This window comes from Muscardinus avellanarius (assembly GCF_963383645.1).
Source record: "Muscardinus avellanarius genome assembly, chromosome: 10".
NCBI classification, from domain to species: domain Eukaryota; kingdom Metazoa; phylum Chordata; class Mammalia; order Rodentia; family Gliridae; genus Muscardinus; species Muscardinus avellanarius.
Window position 1 is genome coordinate 100825779 of NC_137796.1, and position 24341 is coordinate 100850119.

At 51.6% G+C, this 24341-nt stretch overlaps 1 protein-coding gene across 1 annotated transcript; it reads right to left on the bottom strand.

The window, feature by feature from the left end:
* Positions 1–1225: 1225 nt before the first annotated feature.
* NTAN1 (N-terminal asparagine amidase) lies at positions 1226–22956 on the bottom strand (the record flags this gene model as incomplete). Its single annotated transcript, XM_080703944.1, has 10 exons — positions 1226–1411; positions 1783–1896; positions 4484–4581; positions 5013–5066; positions 5670–5723; positions 6778–6851; positions 9765–9873; positions 10161–10226; positions 10303–10405; positions 22876–22956. The coding sequence occupies 10 exons, from the start codon at positions 22954–22956 to the stop codon at positions 1226–1228; spliced, it is 939 nt and encodes a 312-aa protein (XP_080560070.1).
* Positions 22957–24341: the final 1385 nt, after the last annotated feature.

Here is a 24341-nt window from a genome sequence, read left to right on the forward strand (position 1 = left end):
TCCCTAATACAAAAACAAAAAGGTTTCCCACACCTGTCATCCCAGTGATTGAGAGGCTGAGGCAGGTGGATCCCAGGTTTGAAGCTAGTCTCCACAACTTAGCAAGGCTTTCAGCAACTTTGAGAGACCCTGTTTCCAAATAAAAAAAAATAGAACAGGGCTGGGGGTGTAGTTCAAAGTAGAATGCTCCTGGGTTCCGGCACCACACACACACACTCAAAGTATTGCACAACCACAGTTTGGGCATTCTTTTAATAACCTTATAACTAACAGACTTATCAGTAGTTTTGTATAATTTTCAGATGAAATTTAATCTGATGGAAGATTTTTTGTTGTTTTTAGTACTAGGGATTGAACTCCGGGGCATTCTACTTACAAGCTATACCCCCAACCCTTTTCATTTTGAACCAGGATCTCACTAGATTTCTGAGGCTGGTTTTGAACCTGGGATCCTCCTGTGTCAGCCTCCCAAGTATTGGAATAAAAAATGTATGCCACACACCTGGCTAGGAGATTATTTTAGAGGTAATTATATCGGAGAACAGTGAGGTCAAACCATTTTCTTTTCTGAACCTTTCATCTCACTCATCCAGAAATAAGCAATTTTGGATATGAACTGTCTAAAGTAACTTTAGGCCAGAGCCTATAGGATCACTAGCATATACCTGTAATCCTAGTACTTGAGAGGCTGAGACAGGAGGATTGCAGGTTCATGGGCAGCCTTGAAAACTTAAGAGGCCCTCCACAACTTAGAACCTATTCCAACTAAAAAATAAAATAGGGCTAGGTATGTAACTCAGGGATAGAATGTCCCTGGGTTCAATCCTGGGTATCACAAAAAATAAAATCTCTAAGTATGGAAATTCTTTCTGAATTTTATTGTTTTAAATACTGCTTTCCCAACAAACTCAGTTTTTACTTTATTCACTAAGGTAAAACCATTAGGAATACTTACCAAGTGTCTGAAATAGGCATTTTCCATGAGGACAGGTATGTTTTTACCCACCTCTTATAACCAAAAGTAAAAAAACTGGACATCAAGCTTTAGTAAAGCAAATACTAAAACAAATGCCTTTGCCAAAATAAGATTTTATTTTGAAAGTCATTTGAAAGACACTGAGTAGAGAAGACCTGGGAGTCAACGGATGTAGATTCCAGCTTCATTTCTTTCCAAGTCCCACCAGTGGTCTTTGTCTTGCCCCAAAGTTACTTTCTTTGGTAATTCCTATATTTGGTTTCCTGGAGAAGAGATCTTTTCCCATAAGCCATCTTTATTCTTTTTGTAGAGGAGAGCTTTATTTCCAGGAAACAGCATGTTCGTTGGAGATGGGTATTTTTTTAAAAACATCAAGGTAGACCTAATGTGTTCAACAAAGTGCGGGGGCTCAGCCAAAGGTGAAGTGGAAAGGTTCTGAAAAACAAGGTTGTGGGCCGTGAGCGAAGAGGACCTGGCTCTTCCCTGCTTTGATAAAGATGGCAAATTAAAGTGCTTGACGTTCCTGAAGCGTTCGTTAGGACACTGGCAGATGTGGTACCTAGCCATCTCCGCGCGCACCTTGCAAGATGCTCGGTTGATTGCTACTGCTTTACCTAGACGAGGCCTATCCAGGACATCCCTTATTCCCGTCGATGCAGAAGTTAAGTGGGGCCTGCACAGCGTCCAAAATAAATACTGCTCCTAAAGAAAAAGCAACTACTACCTAGTCTAAACCCTTTTTTTTCTTACAGATGAAGAAACCAGGGTCCAGAGGTTTAAGATTTGAGCAGCCTGTAAATTCTCACCTCTAATATTTGTTTGTCATCTTGCTGCAACCAGAAATCCACATGTGGAAACGGCGTCCAGGAGTACGGGCCTATGCGAAGCTGTTCTGTCTTTGCATCATAAATGCTGACCATCTAGAGAACAAGTAGGGTGTAAGGAAGGAGCGTTCCTGCCGCTCAGCTCCAGGGCAGTCTAGTTGGAAGCACTCGTACGATGATAAGCTGCTTAGAAACCCTCACGTAATAACAAAGCCACACCTGCTGAATACTCCCGTGTGTGGTCCTGCGCTTTGTGGGTACTCTACACCGGGCTTAGCGCTCAGCGTCCTACAGTGACGTGGCATTCTTGCCATTCGGGTGGAAACCTGGGCCTCGGGCGGCAGGTTGGGTGTCCGCTGAGCATCAGAGCCAGGCCTCAGACCCTGGGTGTGTGGCTGGCGCCTGTGCGTCAGGGTTGCGCAGAGCACTGCCTCACTATGTACCCCGAGCAGGAGCTTAAACGCTAGCCCCATCAAGAGAAAGAAGGCACCAACCTGAAGCCGGGCGCGGTGGTGCACACTTGTCATCCCCAAACTTGGGAGGCTAAGAGAAGAGGGCCGCAGGTCCAAAGCCAGCCTCGGCAACTTAGTGAAGCCCCGAGCAACCTAGTGAGACCTGTTTCCAAAAAAATAAAACTGGGTTGGGTTCAATCCCCAGTATTAAAAAAAAAAAAAAAAACCTGCAAAAGCCAAACGATCTAGACCCTAAATTTTAAAAAGTTGCCCGTGGTAATATTCAGCTTAGCCAGCAATATTTAATTTTGGTTGCTGAAACTGACTAGGGTTCCTTAAGAAATGAATTCTAAAAATGTTAAAAGCTTGGCAAAACAAATCATCCTGACCAAACATATTTTCCTTGAAAATGTCACCATTTCATAAAAGCAAATCTCACGGATTTTTTTATTTTATTTATTTATTATTTATTTATTTATTTCTGCAGTATTGGGGATGTGGAACCCAGGGGTATTCTACCTCTGAGCTACACCCCAGTCCTATTTTTTATTCTTTATTTTGAAACAGAGTCTCACTGAGTTGCTAAGGGCCTGAGTAGCTGAGGCTGTCTGCGAACCGCGATCCTCCTGTCTGTCTCCCAAATATACTGGGATTACAAGCGTGCGCCGCCACGCCCAGCTGATTTAATACTTTTAGCTTTTTTTTTTTTGCAATACTGGGGATGGAACTCGGGGGCATTCTACCTCCAAGCTACACCCCCAGCCCTATTTTTTTTAGTCTTTTTTATTTTTTGAAACAGAGTCTCACTGAATTGCGAAGTCTTGCTAAGTAGCTGAGGCTGTCCACGAACTGCAATCATCTGGTCTCCACCTCCTGAATGCTGGGATTACAAGTGTGAGCCACCAAGCCCAGCCTTATATTTTATTTTGAAATGAAATGAGTTTTGCTAAGTTACTGAGGCTGGCCTCAAACCTATAATCCTCCAGTTTCAGCCTCCAAAGTACTGGTATTACAGGCATTTACAACCACGCCTGGCTCATTTTACTAACTTGTAAAATTAAAATATTATTTTATTAAAAAACATTCTATGCCGGGCGTGGTGGCGCACGCTTGTAATCCCCACGCTTGGGAGGCAGAGACAGGAGGATCGCGCAGGTTCGAAGCCAGCCGCGCGCGCTGGTTTAGGAGTCCCTGTTTCCAAAATGGCACACACCAAAAAAAAAAAAAAAAAAACCATTCTATGCTGGGCATGGTGGCTCACGCTTATAATCCCAGCACTTGGGAGGCTGAGACAGGAGGATTTCAGGTTCATGGCCAGTCTCCGGAACTTAGTAAAACTGTTTCAAAATAAAGAATTTAAAAAATGGGCGTGGTGGCACACGCCTGTAATCCCAGCGCTTGGGAGGCTGAGACAGGAGGATTGCACAGGTTCGAAGCCAGCCTCAGCTACTTACTGAGGCTCTCAGCAACTTAGTGAGACCCTGTTTCCAAATAAAGTATAAAATAGGTCTGGGAGTATAGCCCGGAGGTAGAAAGCCCCTGGGTTCCACCCCCAGTACCACAAAAAAAAAAAAAAAAAGAATAATAGGGAAGGGTGTATAGTTTGGAAGTAGAATGCCCCTGAGTTCCATCCCTAGTACTGCAAGAGAAGAAAAAAAAAAATCCTAAGCATCAATAAGGAGGAAAAAAAAAATTGTAGAAGCCAGGGACGTAGACCAGTGGTAGAATATCTGCCTAGCACGTACCAGGCCCAGTATTTCTAGTACTCTTCCCCACCTCTATAAAAAGGAAGCCTAAAGAAATTAGGCTCTCAGTGATCATTCTTTGAGGCTAGTCAGATCAGGCCAGAAAGCTCTTTTCAGTGACTTGGTCCAAGAGGATGGGCGAGCCGAGTGCAGCAGGGAGAAGCCGGCCTCCCCTCCTGTCTCTTCTCCGTAGGGAAGCTGCGCCGGAGCACAGGTGCCCTCCTACAGTGCAGACACAGGCCCCTTGCCTTTGTCTCGAGACGCTGTGGCTCACACTGACGGCCTCCTGCCCTTTTAGGCAGAGACTGGCGCCCTGGACTTATAACCCAAACAATGGGAAAGTGTGTGTAGGGGTGGATCCTGGAACTTTTCAGCTTTAAAGAGGCAGACATAAATGTTCCTCCAGTCTGTAGAACTCGAGGCTTCGGTGTCTTACACACTTCCCCCTCCTTACCGACCCTTCACACAGGATGAGGGCACACTCACCGGGCCTCCAGTTAAGGCCCGCGCGGCGCGCAGCTCCTCCTCAGGGCCTCGATCTTGAAAGGCTGCTCTGTAAATCTCTGCGGTTTTAATGTTGACAGCTGTGAAGGACAACAGGATGACTGAGGTGACACAGGACCAAGTGGGATGTGCAGGCTCACGTTCATACCACCACACAAAAGAGCCAGGAACCGAGAGGGGAGTGGAAGCGAAGGCAACGGCTCTGAAGGGGCCCTGCCAACTGCCCCGACAGCTGAGGCCTGGGCGGCGGGTGGGACTGCCCCACCGGCCTGCACCATCGCCAAGCCCCCGTGGTCAGCCCATTGAGGTGGGTGGGCAGACTCGGGGTCATGGGTGTGACCAGAGGCGTCAAGCCACTTGCCCAGGGTCTCACAGTAAATGCACAGAGGAGCTAGGATTGAGGCTGTCACACACCAATCAGTGGGGCCCTGGTGTGCCGAACCACACCAGCCGGAGCCGGCACGCCAGCACGGAAGGCGGCCTCCAGCCCGCAGACAAACATGCTACTCACCAATGCCGTAAATTATTGGGAAGTGGTTTTCATTTTCTTCCCGATCATTTAACTCTGAGAAATTAAGAAAAAAATTGAAGGTATAGTTGTTAAAAAGTACTAAACAATTGTTTTCATTTTATATAATAAAGGCAAAGGAGCCCTCATTGCAAGGGGGATGGGGGATGAAATGGTTTCAGCCATGCGTGGTGGTGCACGCCTGTAAGCCCAGTACTTGGGAAGCTGAGATGAGGACGGCAGGTTCACAACCAGCAGCAGCAACCTAATGAGGCTCTGTGCAAGTTAGAGACTCTGTTTCAAAAAAAAAAAAAAAAAAAAAGGGGGGGGGGGCTGGGGGTGTAGCTCAGAAGTAGAATACCTGTGTTCCACCCTAGCATGAAAAGGGACGGAGGAAGGATTTCCCTGCAGACCCAGGCAGGTCGGCTTCTACTGAACTAAGGGGCGAGTCAGAGCCTCTGGGCCCTGCCCGAGTTTCCCATCCGCCATGGAAGGGGCAGCTTCTTGGGGCACAGAGCAGGCTCTGACAATGCCCAGGGAGGGAGCGCCTTGTGCTGAGGCCTCGCAGGCCTGACGGGCAGGGAGGGGGCCGTGCAGTGAGGGGGAGGGCAGTATGTCCCTGAACCCTACAGCTTTCTTTGAGGAAATGAAAGTGCATACCTGTCACACATAATGTCACCAAGTGAATGTCCTCTTCTTGTTTATCAAATTCACCTACAATTAGAATTTTAAAACTGGAGGTCAAAAAGTTCCTCTAATTAGCAACACACAGCTGCTGAGCAGGTCGAGGTGGGTGGAGGGACAGAAGCCAGCAGAGCACCACCCCTGCAGCTGGCACCTGGCCGGGGCCAGGCCCCACGGAGCGAACCCATGCTCAGCCTCGGCCCAAGGAAACAAGACAAGGCCTTTGCAACTTTTTCTTCTCAGAGGTTGTGGGGACACTGCCTTCATAAGAGCACATTTCTCCCAAGTCATTTTTTCCTATCAGGATTATAAAAGAAATCTGGAAGCTGGGCGTGGTGGTGCACACTTGTAATCCCAGTACTTAGGAAGCTGAGACAGGAGGATCGCAGATTTCATGGCCATCCTCAGCTACTTAGTGAGACCCTGTTTGAAAATGAATAAATGGGGAGCCAGGTATGGCGGGGCACGCTTGTAATCTTAGCATTTGGGAGACTGAGACAGGATTGTGGTCTTAAACCCTCTGCAGCTCAGTGGGATCCTGTTTCAAAATAAATTAAAAAAATAGGGCTGAGGGTCTATATTTATTGTGGGTCTAGCTAGGGATGGGACCCAGGGGCAGTCAACCTCCGAGGTACACTCTCTGCCCTATTTTGTATTTTTATTTTGAAACAGGGGCTCACTGAGTTGTGGAGGGCCTCACTAAGTAGCTGAGGCTGTCTGTGAACCGCGATCCTCCGGTCTCAGCCTCCTGAATGCTGGGATTACAAGCGTTCGCCACCACGCCCAGCTAGGGCTGGGGATTCGGAGGTAGAATGCCATTGGGTTCCATCCCCAGTACTGCTCCTCCCCCCAAAAAATAGGGCTGGAGGTGTAGAATGCTGGGGGCTCAGAGAGGAAGCCACCTCAGTCCCTGCCAGGTTAGCTCCATGCTGTTCAGCCTCAGTGTACATTTCCACCATGGGGCCCTATTTCTTCACCTGCTCCAAGTCTATCCTCTTAAGCTTTATACTAGTTTGGATTTTTAACCCACATAAAAATAGACACAAATTTTTATCAAATCCAGGGGGGGAAAAAGTGAACTTACTAAGAAGCTGATGAGTAAGTTTTTGTGACAACTGCCTGTCGTCACTGAAGCCTCCCACGAGGTGCACTTCCAGCCTGCAGAGAGAGGGCCAGGGTCAGCCAGACGGCCGTGAGCACGCATGCCGCTCTCACTTCGACTTCCAGTTCGCGGCTTCTGTGAACCCCTGCGCTGTGCTGCGTTGCTTCTGGCCTGTCTCATGCATGACACAAGTACGTGCGGCGCGCGGGGTACACGGGAGGCTGCCGAGGCCACTGCCAAGCCTCTGAGGAGACCAGGAGGGAGGCATGCCCGGGACGAAGAGCCCACTGCTGAGGTCTGTTGAGGGGCCGGTGCTGCCACCTGTAGTGTCCACCCGACCCGCTGAGGAACGGCCACCTGCATTCCTCCAGCACAAGCCTGGGGACTGATGCCAGTTGTCCCCAAGGCGTGTTTCACTAAACACTGGCCCCATGAGATGGAAAAACTGCTGGTCTGGAAACTGCCACAGTGGAGAAGAGCTCAGCGAAGCGCCCTCATCTTGCAACTGACCTAACCACGTGTGTCCCCCGCTCCCCTACTCCAGAGCCCTGACCACCTGGGAGGCTGATACTTGGGGGCGGGGGAAGTGCTGCCATATCTCACACTGACTTCTACCAAGATATAAAGCCCTCCTAAGGGACGAACCAGAACCAGAGCCTATATATGTGTTTGGTAGTAGGGACTGAGCTACACCCCCAGCCCTATTTTATTTTTTATTTTGAAACAGGGTCTCACTGAGTTGCTGAAGGCCTCACTAAGCTGCTGAGGCTGGCCTCGAACCTGCGGTCCTCCTGTCTCAGCTTCCCAAGCTCTGGGATTGCACGTGTGCACCACCTCACCTGCCAAACCAGAACCCTTTCTGTGCCCTCTACAGGCACAGCGTCAAGTAGCCTCATTAGAAAGCTGCTGGTGCAGCGTTTCACACCTATAATCCCAGAACCTGGGAGGCCGAGACAGGAGGATCGCAGGTTCAAGACCAGCCTTGGCAGCTTGGTGAGACCGTTTCAAAACAAAGAAAAAAGGGCTAGGGGTATGGCTCGGAGGTGGAATGCCCTGTGTTTAGTCCCCAGTACTAAGAGGCTATGACCACTGTGGTTTTGCTACTGCTGTACTACCAGGCTTGCCTTCTGGCTTCCACGGTAACTAAATATATTATTCTAGGAACAGATCAGGAATAGCTAACAACATGTCTGAGAAAAGTCCTGACCCACGGTCAAGTCCAGCTACATAATATGCAGGGCCCAGTGCAAAGTGAAACTGTTTCACAAGTCACGGGTCACACACCCATGAAACTGGCCCAGTCTGTGGCACACACCCAGACAGAGGCATATGAAATTTAAAAACTGAGCTGGGCATGGTGGCGCACGCCTGTAATCCCTGCAATTGGGAGGCTGAGACAGGACCGCAGGTTCGAAGACAGCCCTGCAAGTAGTGAGACTCATCAACCTACTGAGACCCTGCTTCAAAAAAACTAAAAAAAATTAAAAAGGGCTGGGGGGTGTAGCTCAGAGGTAGAATACCCCTGGGCTCAATCCCCAGTGCCAAAAAAAAAAAAAAAAAAAAAAGCAGCAGCAGCTGAGTGTGAGCCAGGTATGATGGCACAGGCCTGTAATCCCAATACTTGGGAGGCTGAGACAGGAAGGCAACAGGCTGGAGACTAGCCTCAGTAATGTAGAAAGCCCTCCCGCATAACTTAGTGAGACCCTCTTTCAAATAAAAAAAATAAGGGTGGGAGTATGGCTCGGAGGTAGAATGCCCTGGGTCAATCGCCAGGGCCACAGAACACAAGTGAAGGCAGGGGAGCTCAGCAGCAGAGGCCGTGCTCAGCATGGAGGTGGCTGGATCCCTCCCCCAGCACCAAGGGAATTTCTAATCAGTTCTGCCCTAGTGAAATGTGACGGCTTTGCTGGGACTCTGGGCACTTGCCTGGACTGGCTCGCTGCATGGCTACTAAGAAAACCAGCGCCAAGTCCACGCAGTGGCAGGAAGGAGGGGCAGGCGTCTGAGTGGTGGCGTGATGGTGGACCCGGCCCGGGCCCAGCACTGAGCTGGCTGTGGGACCCCAGCACTTCCCTGGCCTTGTCAGATGGGGGGGGTATCTTGTGGGGACAGGCGAGCCACGCCGACACCACGGACGTGAGGGTGCGCCCTCATCCCCAGCGCAGCCTGCTCCCACTGAACACCTGCACTGTTACTCTCTCCTCCTCCAGAGTGAGCACGGGCAGCACGTTCCCGATACCACTCACGAGCTGTCACTCCCAGGGAGCGTCTCAGTAATTAGCTGCTGAGGGAAAGCCTGGATGGACGGTTAACAGCAACATGACAGGTCACATCTAAAGGTGCACTACAGCCAGGCGTGGTGGCAAGTGCCTGTGATCCTAGTCCTTAGAAGGCTGAAACAGGAGGATTGCGGGTTTGAGGTCAGCCTCACCAACATATGGAGACTCTCAGCAACAAAACACAAAAAGTGTCTAGGGGTAAAACCCAGAGACAGCCTGCCCTCAGGTCAACCCCAGGGCCACAAGTAAATGTGTATCATTAAAACCGAGACCGCTGGGCTTGGTGGCGCATGCCTGTAATCCCAGTACTTGGAAGATCACAGGTTCAAGGACAACCTCAGCAAGTAGTGAGACACTCATCAACCTCGTGAGATCCTGTTTCAAATTGAAAATCAAAAATCAGACTGGGGTGTAGCTGGGAGGCAGAATGCCAAAGAAGAAACGAAACCGCAGCTTCAGAGCCCAATCTCCTACTTGAAAGCCAGCACCGACTCCTCGGCTGGCCCGTGTCCATCCGCTGGCTTGGCGGCTGACGCAGTACCATCGCCACACCACACTGCGCCAGCCGCGTCCTCGGGGAGCAAGACGGGGAGCAGGGGCGCTGGCTCCACGGTGCCAGCACGCCCGCAGCTGCCACCTCTGCACGCCGCCGCCCAGCTCCTGACGGGTAAGAGTGGCGTGGGGGCTCACCTTCCACGCTGAGTGTGCTCAGAAAAGGGTTTCATGGAGTTCATGATCAGGGGGACCTCGGCTTTGGTGTCGGCTCCGTCACAGTGGGTCAGGCAGGTAGCCCCGTTACCTGAAGGACAAGGTGAAACGACTCGGGTTATTCCCGGTGGGGACTCGGGAAGCCAGCCAGGACTGCTCCTGTCCACTCGGCCAGCTCGGCCTTGACTATCCTGTAAGAAAAACAGAGTCCAAGCTGCCCAGCCAACCCGTCTGACGGCGCCAGGGAGGGACCGTGCGGGCTGGAGAGAAGGCCGCGGCAGGTCCCCAGCGCGGCCAGGAGACGCCGACGGAGAAGGTGAGGGTCCCACACTGGCAGGCTGGCTAAAGTACTGGCTGCTTTCACCTCTCTCATCCTACCTGTGTGCCTCAGGACCACAATGTGACAAGTGGTGGCATCATCAGAGCCCAGAATGGAGATGGAGCCTGTTTAAAAAAGAAATAAAATAAAACATCTGGTAGCCTTTCGGGAGAGCGCCCAGCTCGCTGCTTCCTAACCTACCATCCTTTGGGGAGGTCACTGCCAGCTCTCTTTGCTGAACATACAGAAGGCCCTGGGGTCCCACTTGTTGAACAGACTGACCTCTGAGAAGTCTGGCTCTCTCCTGTTTAATTAAAAACAATAGAATAGTGATGTGAATTAGTGAGGCAGAGTCACGGTGTGCTCCAGGTGGGAGACACGCCGGGCAGCCTGACAGCCGTGCGCCTGTGCCATCGGACAGGAAGGCACAAATCCAGACACCAGTAACATGCATGTGGAATAAATAGTGCAGGGCAACGGTGAATTCTACTTATCCTCTGAAACAAGACTGCGGTACCTAGGAAACAAGATTCAAGAGTCCTTCATAACAGCCGCAACTAAACAGCTCTTGACTACTCAAGCGCGCGCAGCAGCAGCAGCGGTCCTGGGACCGTGGACAGGGCACCGCGGAGTCTCCGGGTACTCTGGGCGGGGCAGCGCTGAGGCCTCCCGACACACACCTGGAAATCTGCGCTAAGGAAATAGTTCCAAATGGGCCCATTGCTGTGCGAATCCAGAATACCAAAAAGCCGGAACAACAGATGTAAGGAAATTCTGCGGAACCAATTCAGCGGTGGGGTCATGAGTAAAGATGATTACAGAGATCGTTTTGAAATGTTAAAGGCAAAATACGAAGGGAAAACTGTTTAGAAGAGCTATCATTATGCTAATACAACAGTGGCAGGATACTAATGCACACAAGAAAAACACTAGAGGGAAAGTCACCCAGAGGACCAGGCAGGGCGCTACTGCTGCCGCTGCCGTAGCTCTGGTCTATACACGGTCTATGATGTCGTCGTCAGTATTATTTCAGTTCTGGGGATTGAACCCGGGGGCATTCTACCTCTGAGCTACACCCCAGCCCTCTTGTTTTTTATATTGAAACAGTCCGGCTAAGTCACTGGGGCTGGCTTCTAAACTGAGATTCTCCTGTCTCAACCTCCAAGCACTGGTATGCACCACCAAGCCTAGCATTATGTCTTTATTAAAGTAGAAAAACAAAAACAAAGTGTGACTTTATGAAGGATATGTTAACATCAGATCAGATTTGTCTAATTGAGTATATGTATAAATTTTATACAGAAAGCCTGTTTTAAAAAAATAAAGAACTTTAGCCGGGCGTGGTGGCGCACGCTTGTAATCCCAGCATTCGGGAGGCTGAGACCTGGAGGATCGCGGTTTGCGGACAGCCTCAGCTACTTAGTGAGGCCCTCTGCAACTCAGTGAGACCCGGTTTCAAAATAAAGAATAAAAAATAGGGCAGGGGGTGCAGCTCAGAGGTCGAATGCCCCTGGGTTCCATCTCCAGACCCGCAAAAAAAAATAAAATAAAATAAAGAACTTTGGGACTGGGGCTGTAGCTTGGTGGTAGAGCACTCGCCTCCAGGCCTGGATCCAAACACCAGGATTGCAAAAAAAGAAAAAAAAGGAAAAAGAATTTAGGTATTATATTCTTTAAAAGAATTTAGGTGCCCAGGCATGGTGGCGTACACTTATAATCCCAGTCCTTGGGAGGCTGAGAGAGGAGGAGCACAGGTTCCCGGCCGGCCTCAGCTACTTAGTAAGGCCTTCCATAACCAAATGAGCCCGTTTCAAAATAAAGAACAAAAAATAGGGCTGGGTTGTAGCTCTGAGGTAGAATGCCCTGGATTCCATCCCCAGGACAGTTAAAAAAAAAAAAAAAAAGAATTTAGGTATTATATGAAAACTGAATTAAGCATTTTTTTCAAAAATGTCAAACTGATAGAACACTAAATAATATAACCATATCATAACTTTCTTCTCACTTGCAAGAAATAAATTCCCCAATGGGAGAAAATATATACAAATGTATAAACTTATAGTATTATGTAATACCTATACTAGAGAAGAGTTATAATAGTCTCATACAGGCTTCTCCCGTTCATCACACCTGGTGGTGCTAACACAGGCTTGTGTCTAATTATAAAATACAAGAGACGTGGTATACTTAGTGATCAAGTTTAGCTGGGCACAGTGGTATTCACCTGTAATCCAGTACTTGGGAGGCCGAGACAGGAGGATTGCAGATTTGAAGCCAGCTTCAGCAATTTGGCAAGGCCCTCAGCAACTGTTTCAAATTAAAAAAAAAAAAAAAAAACAAGGCTGGAGTGCTGGCTGCATGTTTGTAATGTTAGTACTGAGGAGGCTGAGACAGGAGGATCACAAGTTTGTGGCCAGCCTCAGCAACTTAGTGAGACCCAGCTTCAAAATAAAGAATAAAATAGGGCTGAGGGTATAACTCAGAGGTAGAAACCCCTGGGGTTCCATTCTCAGAACCACAAAAATAAACAGTGTGTGTGTGTGTGTGTGTGTGTGTGTGTGTGTGTGTGTGTTTGTGTGTGTGTGTTACTAAGGGTGGAACCCAGGGCTATACTCCCAGACCTACTTTGTTTTATTGGGAAACAGTATCTCACTAATTGCTGAGAGCCTTCCTCACTAAGTAGCTGAGGCTGGCTTTGAACCCGGGCACTCGTACTGTCTCAGCCTCCCAAGTACTGGGATTACAAGTATGTGTCACCACGCCCGGCTTATAAATAAAATTTAAAATAAAAGCTCAGAGATAGAATGCTTCTGGGTTTTATCCCTAGTACTACCCTCCAAAAAATAAAAGTTTGATTATTCACTTTTTTCTTCTTCCAGTGAAGCCAGGTAATTAAAATTAAAATGAGACAAGATCCTCAATTTAAGAAATGAACTTTGAGCCAGGCACAATGGTACACACCTATAATTCCAGTTCTTGGGAGGCTGAGACAGGATCACAAGTTTGAGGCTAGCCTGAGGGTATAGCTCAGCAGTGGACCACCTCTGGGTTCAATCCCTTAGTAACGCACGCACGCAGGCACGCACGCACGCACGCACATGAACTTTGAGGCTTTGGTTTCAATGCTCCACAGTGGGGAGGGGCTGAGGGAGGGAGCAGTGAACCAAGAGCTCATGACAGGAGCTCATTTGGGCTCCAATTCTCACCTCACCTTAATTAAAAATAACAAAAAGGAGCCCACAGGCTTGTAATCCCCGTGCTTGGGAGGCAGAGACAGGAGGATCACACAGGTTCGAAGCCAGCCCCGCTGGCTTAAGAGACCCTGTTTCCAAAAATAAGAAAGTATAAAATAGGTCTGGGAGTATAGCCCGGAGGTAGAAGGGCTTCCAGGAACCCCAGTACCACCAATAAAATAAAATAAAATAAAATAAAATAAAAATAACAAAAAGGAAGCGCCTGTAATCACAGTACTGGGAGACAGAGCAGGAGGATCACAGCTTTGAGGCCAACTTGGGCAAACTAAGGACATTGTGTCTCAAAATAAAAAAGGGCGTGGTGTAGCTCAGAGGTAGGAAACCCCCAAGATCAATTCCCGGTACCACAGGGAGCAAAAGAAAGTACTATCAAGGAGACTGCCTTTTGCTTTGTTCTTTCTGGGAGAGAGGGCGGGAGGGACGCAACAAAGGCTTTTTTTTTTGCTACTCATTTTCAAAATTGGGTCACACCGAAAGGCAAAGTTATTTGTGAGAAATGAGTTATCACTTTCATAAAGGCCAAACATCACTTCTCTCTTCAACACAACTCCTACTATTTCCCAAAGGAACAAAAGCAAAAAAGATCAGAAGAGACGGCACAGAATGGGAGCCTCCGCTGCTCTGCCTCTGTAAGAAATGAGTTTAGCCAAACAGATTTTACAAAAATACAGTTCAACTTCATCAAAGACCTTCCCAACTAGAAGTGGCCCCAGTTTTTTCAACTTCTACTATTCCATAGATACTAATACACACTAAAAAAGGAAAAAATCTCTCTCCCTTAATCATTGATCTTCATTTCCCAATTTCTATTTAATGGTATTTTGGGGGGCTGATACTATGGAGTAAACTCAGAGACATTCTGCCTCTGAGCTCCACCCCCAGCCCTTTATTTACTTTGTTATTTTGAAATAGGATCTAACTTCCAGAAAGCCTCACTAAACTGCAGAGGCTGGCTTCAAACCTGGGAACCTCCTGTCTCAGCCTACCAAGCACTAAGATTCACATGTGTGTGCCACCACAAGGGTCAGTGGCACTTTTTTTTTTTTTTTTTTTTTTTGGTGGTACTGGAGTTGGAACCCAGGGGCTTTTCTACCTCCGGGCTATACTTCCAGACCTATTTTATATTTTATTTGGAAACAGGGTCTCACTAAGTTGCGAGAGCCTCACTAAGTAGCTGAGGCTGGCTTCGAACCTGTGCGATCCTCCTGCCTCAGCCTCCCATGTGCTGGGATTACAAGCGTGCCCCACCACACCTGGCCTACCAGCCCTATTTTTAATTCTTTATTTTGAAACAGGGTCTTACTAAATTGCAGAGGACCTTACTAAGTAGCTGAAGCTGGCCTTGAACCTTCGATCCTCAAGTCTTAACCTCCCAAGTACTGGGATTACAAGCATGCGCCACCATGCCCAGCTCAGTGGCACTTTTAACCCAAGCATTAGCAAATTTTTCTTTGGGTGGGGAGCTTTGGCAGGCCCTATGGTCTCTGCTGCTGTACAATTAAAGTAGCCACAGACAGACACAAACAATAAAATTTTATTTGGCTATACAAAATTTGGCATTCAAGTAATTTCACATCACAAACTTTTATCATTCTGATTTTTAACCATTTAAAAATGTAAAACTGCTGCTTGGCTCCTGGGCTGTACACAAACAGGGCTGGCTGGCAGCTGAAGTCCCTGACTGTGTCTGAGCCTGCAGCCTCTCTCTCCGCCTGCTGCCGCACCCCACGCCCTTCCTTCCTGAGGGCGTGAAAGTGCTGTGAACTGTGAGCCTGCGGGTCAGAGGTTAGGTGGAGCTCTCAGCACTGGGCCTTCTTTCCCACCACCACTCGCACTGCAGTCCCTTTCTTGCCTCGCTTCTAAATGACCTCAGCAATTTAGCAAGACCCCGTTTCAAAACAACCAAATAATCCAGGCATGGTGGTGCATTCCTGTGACCCCCATACCTGGGAGGCTGAGACAGGAGGATCACGGGTTTGAGGGCAGCCTCAGCAAGCAGTAAGACTCCCATCAACCTAGCAGGACCTTGTTTATAAATAAGAATCCAATAGGCTGGGGCTGTAGCTCAGAGGTTAATGCCCCTGGGTTCAAACCCCAGTACCAAAAAACCACTGATTTTGTTCTATCATTTTTCTGTTCAAAAACCTGAGTCTGTTTATAAAGATTTAGCTCTGAGAATGTTTACACTGGTGGAACCTCACACACATCTTATGTTTAAAGCAGAGACGGGCGCTGAGCATGGTGGTGTGCACACCCGTGATCCCAGGACACGGGGCTGAGACAGGGCGTTGCAAGTCTGAGTCCAGCATCCAGCAGGTAGCGAGACCAAGCGAGACCGTTTCAAAATAACATAGGGCAGGGGATGTAACTTGGAGACAAAATGCCTCCGAGCTCAACCTCCAGCACATATAAGGAAAAAAGGAAAAAAGCCGAGCGTGGTGGTGCAGTTTATAATCCCCGCGCTTGGGAGGCGGAGACGCTGGCTTAAGAGACCCTGTTTCCAAATAAAAGTATAAAAAAAATAGGTCTAGGAGTGTAGCCCTGAGGTAGAAGGGCTTCCAGGAACCCCAGTACCACCAAAAAAAAAAAAGCTCACAACATAGTGAGACCCTCCCTGTTTCAAACAAAAAAAATAGAAAGGTCTAGCCTCTGGGTTCAATCCCGAGCAACACACACACACACACACACACACACACACACACACACACACACGCTGGCCTGACGTGGTGGTGCGTGCCTGTGACCCCAGATACTTGGGAGGCTAAGGCAAAAGTATCTCAAGTTCGAGGCCAGCCTAGGCCACCCAGTGAGACTGTCTCAAAATACAAAACTGTGAAAAAGTGGGAACACAGCTCAAAAGCAGAGAGCTCCTGAGTTCGCTCCCCAGTACAGCCAAGGGAAAAAAAAGTGAAGGCCGCAGACAGCACCGTGCAGAAGGCCCCGGAGCTGGCGCACTGCGGCCGCTTGCAGCGCTGTGAGCGAGGAGCTGACTCTTAAATTTAATGTAAATACCCACCGTGGCTAGTAGACACTGCGCTGAGTCACAGCGTCCCAGTCAAGGGCAGGCGGCCAGGAGGCCAGTCCTGGCTTCATATGGGACCTTGGACAAGTTGCTCAACCCCTCTGGTCCTCTGTCTTCCTCTGTAAGATGAGGACAGAGCCGCACACTCACAGGGAGGCAGTCTGGCAAGCCCACTCCACCATGTCTGCGTGATGCGCTGGTGCCCCTTATCCTCAGGGGACACGTCCTGAGACCCCTGGTGGGGGCCTGAAGCCACGGGGGTACCAAACCCTGCATCGGAAATGTTTTCCTATACACAGACATCTATGATAAAGTTTAATTTATAAGGTAGTCAAAGATTAACAACTACTAATACAATAGAGCAATTCTAATAATACACTGTAATAAGTTATTTAAAACCTAACAATTGCTTATTCTGGAATTTCCTATGTAATATTTTCAGACTGTGGCTGACCAAAGTAATGAAACTGCAGAAAGCAAAACTGAGGATAAGGGAGAGGATGTCGAACGCTTTTAACTGCCAGGACTGCACACTCACAATTGTTAAATGAAAAAGGCACGTGGTAGAACAATATACACAGCCGGGCCCGGGGTACTTGGGAGGCTGAGACAGCAGGACCACAGCGCAAGCCCAGCCTCAGCAACTTGCCAAAGCCCTCCACAATTCAGTGAGACCCTGCTTCATATTAAAATATAAAAAATAAGGCTGGGGGTGTAGCTCAGAGGGAGAATGCCCCTGGGTTCAATCCCCGGTACCACAGAAAAAAATTAAAAGGGCTGGGGTGTAGCTCAGAGGAAGAATATTACCAAGGGCAATCCCCGGTACCAAAAAAAAGCACATATAAACATATATATATATATATATATATATATATGTATATATGTGTGTGTGTGTGTGTGTGTATGCACGTATGTAGATATAGATATGTATATGCATATATGTAGATATAGACTGTCCACTCCCTGCAGGGCCCTTCCCCTGCCGCCTACCTGCAGCCCCTCTTCATGCTCCTAGAACATGAATGGGCCCCACACACACAGCCTTTCTGGGCCTCGTCTCTCTAAACAAGCCAAAGCCTTCCTTGAGAAGAGTGGCCCTGGCATGTCACCCTGTCCCGACCTCCAGGCTTTCTGAGCTGCCCTGGCCACTGATCTACCATAGACTTCTCAAACACAAAAGCAGAGCCACTTAAATTCTTTAGGTGGCTGAGGTTTCTTTCCCTTGGTACTACTCCTGGCTTCACTAGTTAATGGTGTGACAGCGACCCTGTAAAAAGAAAGCAACACAGCACACAACACCTAGCCCAGCACCAGTCTGGTAATACCAAGACTGTCTAGCAATTCAAGGTGAGAGTCACGCAGAGCAGTCCACTTTCTCCACGTCAGTAACTCCTCATCCCTCACAACATATTGTGGGGAGGAGGACAATGGGGTATCTTACCTCTGAGCAACATCCCCAGGCCCATTTCACTTATTTGTATTTTGAAACAGTCTCACTAAGTTGAGGAGGGCCTCACTAAGTTGCTAAGGCTGGCCAGGAACCTCCAGTCCTCCTGTTTCAGCCTCCCAAGTACTGGATTACAAGCCCAGGCCACCAAGCCCGGCCAGGGGTATTTGTTCTGCAACAAATATTTACTGAGTGCATACTGTGCCAGGGACTGTCCTGGGCTCTGCGGGTACAGGGTGGAGACGTATCTCCCTTCAAGGGGCTTCTCTTCTGGGGAACAGATCAAGGGAAGAATAAAAAAAAAAAGTAAGCAAAGTAATTGTTAAGTTGGGTCCTGCACTCATGTGACTTTGTGTCATATGACCTCTGCAGGGCAAGGGAGGGGCTGAAACCCCCGCGAGAATTGGGCATTCCCGCGAGTAAACCCTCATCTCGCGAGATGCATGCCTTTAAAAGGAGAGCCCGCGTCCTCAAGCTTCGGACAGGCGCGCGGGCCCCACGGTGCCTCGCCCTGATCCCCGGGAGAGCCGTGCCATTAAAACTTTACATGCCATGTGTACCGGACCTCTCTCGTGTTTTTCACACTCCGCCGTACTCACTTATTTTTATTTTACTCGCATTTAATTTTTTATTTTACTTATCATTTGGTGCCGAACCGGGAGAACTCTTGGGTCCCTCCCCATTTTTTTTCCTTTTTTTTTTTTTTTTCTCTGTTTTCTCTTTTTATTTTTACTCTCTTTTTGAGCCCCGGACTCTCCGACCCGCCAGCAGCTCGACTGTGAGGTCCCACACCAGTGCTCCGCTTGCAGGCGTTGCTCCCACCACTGCCGCCGCTGCTGCCCCGTGCCTGCCCGGACCGTAAGCCTTCTTCCCCAGCCCCGCGCTCTCCGGGAGAGCCGGCGGCCTTCTTCCCGCCCCGGGCTCTGCTGAGAGTCCGCGGCCATCTTTCCAGCCACGAGCTCTGCTGAGAGCTCGCGGCCATCTTTTCGGCCCCGAGCTCTGCTGAGAGCCGGTGGCCATTTTTCCAGCCCCGAGCTCTGCTGAGAGCTCGCGGCCATCTTTTCGGCCCCGCACTCTGCTGAGAGTCTGCGGCCATCATTCCAGCCCTGCGCTCTGCTGAGAGCCAGTGGCCATCTTTTCCTGCCCACGTGCTCTCTTCTGGAGCGCCGATGGCAATCTTCCACTGCCACTGCGGCCACAGCCACCACTGCCGGGGCGTGCAGGCTCCGCCGGCCGCCAGGCTGCCAGTTCCACCCGCCCGGAGCCAGGCTCCTTGGGTAATGCTGGCACCTGCTCTGCTCCTGCCTGCTGCTTGGACCTCCTAAAGCCGCCGTTCCCGCCTGCCCACGCTGCCCGCCGCTGGAATGGGACCGCGCCGCCCGCGGACTGCGCCACACCGCGCGCCTATGTCTTCTCCGCGCCTGGCGTTGCTTAGACCCGCCTGCCTCCTCCATCTAGGCGGCCGCCACTCTGCTAAACAGCCCCCAGCCCGCCAAGTCCAGCCCGCGCTCCAGCTGGTTCCTCCACTCGGACTCGCGCCCTGGCGCCCTTCACCCTGTGCCTGCCCACCCCTGCTGCCTGGGCCTGGCCATTCCGGTAAGCAGCCACATGGGATTACTGGGAAGGGGGGGTCGCCAGCTTTGGCCCGCCATCTTGCACACGTGGAATCACTGGGGGGCCGCCATCTTGGCCCCACCATCTTTAACCCCTCCCACCTCATGGCCTCACTGGAGGCCTCGCCATCCTTAACCCCTCCCACCTCATGGCCTCACTGGAGGCCTCTCCATCCTTAACCCCTCCCACCTCATGGCCTCACTGGAGGCCTCTCCATCCTTAACCCCTCCCACCTCATGGCCTCACTGGAGGCCTCGCCATCTTTAACCCCTCCCACCTCATGGCCTCACTGGAGGCCTCTCCATCCTTAACCCCTCCCACCTCACGGCCTCACTGGAGGCCTCTCCATCCTTAACCCCTCCCACCTCATGGCCTCACTGGAGGCCTCGCCATCTTTAACCCCTCCCACCTCATGGCCTCACTGGAGGCCTCACAATCTTTAATCCCTCCCACTTTCCACTCCTAACCAATCCTAGGAGTCGGCGGCCATCTTTCCGGCCCGAGCCAGGCAGCTTGGCACTTGCTCTGCCTGCCAACCGCCTGCGCGGGCCAGGACCTCTGCCTGCCACTTGGACCTCCTAAAGCACCGTTCCAGCTTGGTTCTCCGGTCACCGCCGGGACCTCTGGCCGGTTTGCCCCACCCGCCCCGAGCCAGGCTCACTGGCGGTGCTCCTCGGGGCCCAGCCTCAGCGTCTGGCGCGTGCCTGGAAGCCATTTTGTCTCCACGCCGCGGGCCCGGCAAGCCATGCCGCCTGCGCACCCCCACTGATCCCACCTGCGCCAGCCGCCAGTGCCGTCCACACAAGCCACCGGCATCCACGAGCCCCAGCTCCACCACGCTCCCAGCAGCTTCTCAGCGCTTCTGTCGCAGCCAGCGCTGGCTGGCAACACTTCACTCCAGTAAACTGCCTCCTTCCCTTGGTTAGCGGGTTCCGGACTTGGGTCTTCCGGTCCACTGGGACCCAAAAATCCAAGCGCTTGGTGACCCATTGTCCCCCGGTCCACTGGGACCACGCTGCGGATGACCAGGTCATCCTCCGGTTTTGAGAAGGAATGAAGACGTTCTTCCCTATCTCTTAACCTCTGTTTCCGAACGATTGAGCAGGGAAATCGGGGACGCCCATTTCCTGTTCTTCGTTTCCGCCCGCGAACCAATTATGGGGAGTCGAACCTTTATACTAGCAGATGCCCTGAGAGCCTGTCTGCCTTGATACGAGTTGGGAAATAGGTTGCGGTGGCCCAGGAATAGTTAGGAACTTTTATAAGCGGTCTGGTATCCCTCCAAATGCTCTCCCCCATCAGCTTCCATTTATTTTCCCGCCAGCTGCCATTTTGTGATGGCGCATAGTCACTGCCTGGTGATGTCACAGTCACCATCTTGGCCTGCGCCAGACTGCAATTTTGCTGGGTGGCCCGCTCGGGCATGCCCTAGGTGCTGCGGGAAACGACAGGCCGGGGCTGGGGCGACACTCTCTGTCTGCCCGTGCGGAGTCTGCGTTGCCATTCTTGCTGGACACCCGTCTCGGGACTTGCTCTTTGTGAGTATAGGTCCGTCGCAGCTGACAGAACCTTAACATAGCATCTAAGTTTTAATTCCAGAGAGAAAGAGGCGGAAATGGAGCGTACACTCCGACTTTGCAAAAAAGCCGATCCCTGGTAGCTGCCCTTCGGCTGGCGGTGGCGGCTCAGCCCCCTGGAGCGCCACCTAGGTGTGGAGGACTGCAACAACAACTACCTCCAGGAGCCTGCCTCAAGTGGGGCGAAGCCACGCCTACCAATCAGACTGCTCGGCGTGTGGCCAGGAGGGCCACTGGAACAGTGCCCTTGGAAAAGGGTGAGCCGCAGGTGCCTCAACACAGGGGGAGCACCTTTCCAGACCAGGCCCCGCTGCTGGCCCTACTCAGCCTGGCTGAAGACTGATGGCTCCTGGATCCCTCAACCTCCATCCTCTTTGCCAGCTCAGGGTAGCTCTCCAGGTACTGAGTAAGCCAGTCTCCTTTTTGGTCGCCTGCTCAATCTCATGATTTGTTTTTTTCTTTAATAGCCCTTGCCTGTTCAAGCCTCCTCAAGCGCACATCACTAAGCTGTCCAGGGTAACCTCCAATTCGCACTGCAGCTATGCACCCACCTGCACCCCCTTCTGGGGGACTGGACTCCCGACTCCTCCCGGCCTGGGGCCCCTGACGACGCCCCTTGACAGCAGGAAGAAGCTAGAGGGTCCAACGTCATCCATTATCCCTACCATCAAAAGGCCGGGATGTTAAGTTGGGTCCTGCACTCATGTGACTTTGTGTCACATGACCTCTGCAGGGCAAGGGAGGGGCTGAAACCCCCGCGAGAATTGGGCATTCCCGCAAGTAAACCCTCATCTCGCGAGATGCATGCCTTTAAAAGGAGAGCCCGCGTCCTCAAGCTTCGGACAGGCGCGCGGGCCCCACGGTGCCTCGCCCTGATCCCCGGGAGAGCCGTGCCATTAAAACTTTACATGCCATGTGTACCGGACCTCTCTCGTGTTTTTCACACTCCGCCGTACTCACTTATTTTTATTTTACTCGCATTTAATTTTTTATTTTACTTATCAGTAATTACTAACTATACAACTGCTACAGAGAAAACTTTTAGGATGCCTTCCCTGGTCCCACAGACTCGGTCAGGGAACCTTTGCTTTTCAGATAGAAACCGGACATTTTCTCCATGGCATTAATTATAATATTTGAGCCATTCCTTGGATTGAAACCATTTCCTCTACTGGACTGTGAACACCCCGAGAGCAGGGACAGTGGTCACGATGGGTGCCCAGTCCACATGAGGACCTCGCCCCTCCTCTCTGAAATCAACGGCCTGGTCGACTCCCCTTGGGGTGTTCTGTTTCCCCCTGTTTCTGACACGAAGGGCCCTGTAGGAGCCAACCAAGGGAATGAGAGCTAGGACAAAAGCAGGAAAAACAAAGACCAAAAAAAAAAAAAAATCCCTTCCATCAGGGCGTGGTCCTCGCCAGACCCAGCAGGGGGGAAGGAGGACTCTTCCCTCGGGCTAAAAATAACCTCGCACCGGGAGCCGGGTGGAGGGTGAGAGGGGCTCCGCGGTCCTCCGCGCGGCGAGCTCGCCGCCCAGCCCAGCCCACCCGAGCACCCGGCCGCGGCGGGGCCCTGCGAGGCCAGAGCCGGGGCGGGCGACTGCGGAGAGGCACCGCCCGGCTGCCACCGCCCCGGGGCGTCCTCGGCCGCGGCGCCCAGACCGCGGGCAGGTCCCTGGGCTCCCGGTGCCGCGCTCCTGGAGCAGGGTCCTCAGCGGACGCCCGGCCGTGCCCAGGCGGCGGCTCCGCGGCCCCGCGCCCGGCGGGGCGGGCGGCACCGGCTGCGCCAAGTTTTAAACTCCGTTCCGGAGAGGCGAGGAGGGCTCCTCCCGCCGGCCCGCCCCGCGCCCGGCCCGCTCACCTCCAGCGGCGGGTGCGCCCGCACCAGCTCCCGGGCGGACTGCGGCAGCCGCACGCGCCGCCCGTCCACGAGCAGCGGCATCGCCGAGGCGGCCGCCCGGGCAGGCCCAGGGAGGCGGCGGCCTCCCCAGCCCCGGCGCCGCCGCCGCCGCCGCCGCGGCCGCCGCCCCCGGCCCGCCCCGCCAGCCCCGCCCCGCCGCGGGCGCCGCCGGGAAGTGGAGTCCCGCCGGCCGCGGCGCCGCGCCGGGAGGCTGAGGGGAGGGGCCGGCGGCCGCGCGCGGGGCCTCACGGGAAGTGTAGTGCGACGCGCCCGCCGCGCCGGAAGTGGCTCGCGCCCGCCCTCCGCAAAGGCTGCCGGGAAGTGGAGTCCCGGACGCGTGCGAACGGAGCCTGGCAGAGCTGAGGGCGGACGCTGTTCTTCGGACAGAGAGACCTCCGGCCCTCGACCCGCAGCTTCGCTTCTGCTCGCGGCTGCTCAGGTGCGTGACCTTGAGCAAGCCGGAGGATTGTCTTCAATGGGCAATTCTCGCAAACCTTAAGCTGGGGCGTAGATCCCGTGAGTGCGTGTGTGTGTGTGTGTCCAATATATACTCCCCAGCCCTTTTTATTATTTATGGTGCTGGGGATTGAACCCAGGCAGATTCTACCTCTGAGCTTTTGATTTTGAAACGGGCTTGAACTTGCTCTCCTCCTGTCCCCGCCTCCCAAATACTGGGATTGCAGGCGTGCGCCACCACGCTCCACAGCCCCTCACTTTTAGATGCCATCAGGAACGCGTTGTATTCGAAACCAGGTAGGCATGTATATAGGAAGCCGAAGAGGAGTGGATCGTCCCGCTCCGAGGAGAGGTGCCCACGGAGGGAGGCGGCTCACTGCGGGGCTCTTCCAAAACCAGGGAGTATTACTTAAGCAGATCCTACTCTACGTGAACAGAAGACAACTTTAGGAAAGATAGACTAGTGAGATGAAATGCCTTGCACGGAGCAGAAACTTTTATCAGAATTTCATCAACTGGCCAGGCGTGGTGGTGCACGCTTGTAATCCCAGTACTTGAGAGGCTAAAAACCGGAGGATCGCAGGTTTGCGGCCAGCTTCAGCGACTGGTGAGGCCCTCTGCAACTCAGTGAGACCCGGTTTCAAAATAAAGAATAAAAAATAGGGCTGGGGGTAGAATGCCCGTGGGTTCAATCCCCAGTGAATGAAAGAAGATTCATCAACTGTATTCTATATCTTTTTCATAAATCTCCCCCTCAATTTACATGCTACACTCAACGAGAACCCTAGTAATCAGAGGAGTCTCTGTAGGAGAGAGCTCCTGGGTGTCCCCGCTCCCAGTTTCTCACCCTAAACAACTCCATGGGAAAAGCACTCCTCTATACTAATACACTTCTCATTTGCTCCTCACAAACGTAGTTCCAATACCTGCGTTATGACAAATAACATTTAATGTGCCGTCATGCAAACCCA